The sequence below is a fragment of the Octodon degus genome, unplaced genomic scaffold, assembly GCF_000260255.1.
Source record: "Octodon degus isolate 3935 unplaced genomic scaffold, OctDeg1.0 scaffold00026, whole genome shotgun sequence".
NCBI classification, from domain to species: domain Eukaryota; kingdom Metazoa; phylum Chordata; class Mammalia; order Rodentia; family Octodontidae; genus Octodon; species Octodon degus.
The window spans coordinates 14073031-14076164 of record NW_004524602.1 but is presented as its reverse complement, the minus strand read 5'-3'; the positions used below and the strand labels follow the sequence as shown (position 1 = coordinate 14076164).

Here is a 3134-nt window from a genome sequence, read left to right as displayed (position 1 = left end):
GAATGTCCATTTTGTATCTGTGTATTCAAAGTGGTTGGGATAGATATATAGTTGCATTCTCTTAATGAATAGAATGATTTGTTCTAATGGTGTTTGTAAAGAGGATCACAAGTTCGCATCTTGTACAGCAATTAACCACTAAGAAGAATAAATGCAGTGTATTATTTGTTGAAACTGTACTTTCGATTTGATTTGAAACTATCTCATTGCTATGTTTATCAATAAAACTGTGAAAGAAAAAAAAACAAAGAATGTTTGTGCATATTTTCATGGTTATTAAATACTAAACCCACCACAGATAAGTAAGCCAATCTAAGTTCTTACCTTAGGCATCTAACTTACTTTAAAACATATTTATTTTCAGTTGATTTCACATCTGTGTTCAACAACAATCTAAACATCTTCCCCTTTTTTGCCAGCTCAGCTTGCCCTGGGGGTGGGGCTGGTGCAGCATGTGGTGCTGGGGACTGAACTACAGTCCCCTGTACCTGCCTAAGCTTGCCTAAGGAGGCGCGTTAGGGCACGGAGCTACCTTGCCAGTCCCCTAAGCCATCTTAGAGATCTTTAAGACCGTGTGTCCATCAAGAGGGCAGAGAACAGACTGCAGGAGTCAGAACCAGGCAACGCCCACTCCAGTTAACCTCTATCCTCCCCAAAAGCTATCTGTTTCTTAACAGTGTAGCAAGCGGATTAGACCGGATCCTTTGTACTCTAAATTCTATGAAAAATTCATTTATTTACATTATAAAGAACTTTGTGTAGACCGAGAGGCAACTGTCACACAAAGGCTTTTCACAGAAGGGAGCAGCGACGCTTCCTTTTGGGCGTGAACACAAGCGTGCACTCCACGCTCACGCAAAGAGGCCAGGAGCAGCTTCCAGCAGCGTATAGCCGGAGGAGCCGCCGCCGGCCGCCCAGCTCACTACTGCACTTCGCAGTGACACACTCGAGATGTGTCCCTGACCTCAGTCAGTCTTCACTGGAGACAAAATAGCTCAAAAAACTTATCATCTACATAGTAAACATCTTTCTGTACAAAACACTTCTTTTATGAACTGTTATAGTTTCAAATACTCTGACATTATAAAACATAGGCCTTTATATTTGACTAGAACATTAGAGAATTTTAACCACTGTCCATTAATTCATTCCTTCATGTCTCAGATCTCAGGATACTGAAATGAATAAACTATAAGAGCTTCTAAGAGTATTAATTTTCTAGCTTCCTATTTTTATTTTTTAACTTGGCCTTCCAACGACATGTGAACACTTTCATAAAAAGAACAGGACCTGCCAGCTGTGGCGGCACATACCTGTCCTCCTGGCCCTCGAGAGGCTGAGGCAGGAGGATCACCCTAAGTGTGTAGCCAGCCTGGGCTCTACATAAGTGAGTTCAAGCCTAGCCCGACCACACAGTAAGACCCTGTCTCAAAAAGAAAAACAGGACCTTCCACGTCTCTGCAGGACCAGAGACAGTGTCCAGTCTTGCCGCTCATGAAGACAGGATAGAAAGGAAGCTACTTAATTTTCATCTGCCCCTTCTTCATCTGTCTGCGTTTGTCAAGGAGATTTATACAAACGCTGAGGCAAACAATCAGAGTAGCCAAGAGTTCCAGCCCCATGGTCAGGCTTCTAAGAATTCATTCCTGGTTGTTTGACCACAGGCCAATTTTATAAGCAATCTATACCTTAGTTACATAAAACTAGAACTAATTACACTTTATTGTTATAAGAATTAAATGAATTATTCTTTATAAAGTATTTTAAACAATGCTTGCCATTATGTATAACAGATATCACAGAAATAACTGTTCTAGATACTCTAAGGTGCTTTTATCGTTTCTGCTTTTAGGAGCATTACCTTGAACTTCATGGTAATCCAAACTGATCTTCTTTAAGTAAGACACCACAGTGAGGTCGAACGTTCTTGCTGTGGCCTCGGTGCCTAGCTGAGTGACACTGAACACCAGGAGTGCTGCTTCTTCTTTCTGTTGTTTAGTAAGCTCCAAAATTACCTAAAAGAATTAGCACAGCCAAATGAAAACCCAATCAGAAGTCTAAACCATACTTTAAATAAAAGAAAGTCTTCACACACAGCTCCGTGGAGACCCAGCCAAATCTTGGTTCATATCCTCCTAGTACCGTAAGTTATTTAATGTATAAAGAGTCTCAGTATCAAGAACACAATAAGTTCATGGGCCGGAGAGATAGCTCAGTGCAATAAGTGCTTGCAGGGCAAGTGCAAGGTCGGGAGTTCAATTCCTGGTACCACCAAAAAGAAAAAAAAGAACATAAGTTCATGGACAAAGGAGTAGGGTGAAATTTAGCATCTTTTACTGACTTTTAAATTTAGAAATATTGGGGCTGGGGAGATAGCTCAGCGGTCAAAGTGCCTGACTGGAAAGTGCAAGGACCCAGGTTCGATCCCTGGTACTGCATGCTGTGCAGGACCCATGCTGAGCTGGCCAGCAAAACCGGGTGTGGTGCGCGTGCCTATGATCCCAGCACTGGAGAGGCTGAGAGAAGAGGAACACTATGAGCCCAAGCGGTATAGCAAGACCATGTACCAAATAAATAAAAGATTAAAAAATTTGAAAAGAATAAAATTTAGAAAAATTTAATATTTATGAAGTCTCCCCTAATATGATTTTCTCAAAATAAAAATCACATCTGGTGACAAATCAAAGTTTGTAACAAGAAGGCTGGGGATAGTACCGCATGCCTATGATCCCAGCACTCAGGAGGCTGACGCAAGAGAATTGCACAAGTTAGAAGCCAGCCTTGGCTACGCAGCAAGACCTTGTCTCAAGAAAAAGAGAATTATGACAAGAGTGCTCTTTATATGATTTAAATTAATTCTGGAAATGACAGCCAATATACTTAGGCAATAAAAAAATAAAGCATGGCGGTTTTTTTAAATGCTAATTTTCTTTTTTTTTTTCAAAGTTTTATTGATAAACAGATAGCAATGAGACAGTTTCAAATCCAATCAGAAGTATAGTTTCAACAAATAATACACTGCATATATTCTTCTTAGTGGTTAATTGCTGTACAAGAAGTGGACTTGTGATCCTATTTACAAACACCATTAGAACAAATCATTCTATTCATTAAGAGAATGCAACTATATATCT

At 40.1% G+C, this 3134-nt stretch overlaps 1 protein-coding gene across 1 annotated transcript in view; it reads right to left on the bottom strand.

Moving 5' to 3' along the window:
• Vps13c (vacuolar protein sorting 13 homolog C) overlaps window positions 1-3134 on the bottom strand; it is a 170179-nt gene that overhangs the window by 94887 nt on the left and 72158 nt on the right. The window contains exon 27 of the mRNA XM_023712656.1: window positions 1862-2015. Coding sequence (XP_023568424.1) covers window positions 1862-2015 — 154 coding nt within the window. The remainder of the gene's footprint in view (window positions 1-1861; window positions 2016-3134) is intronic.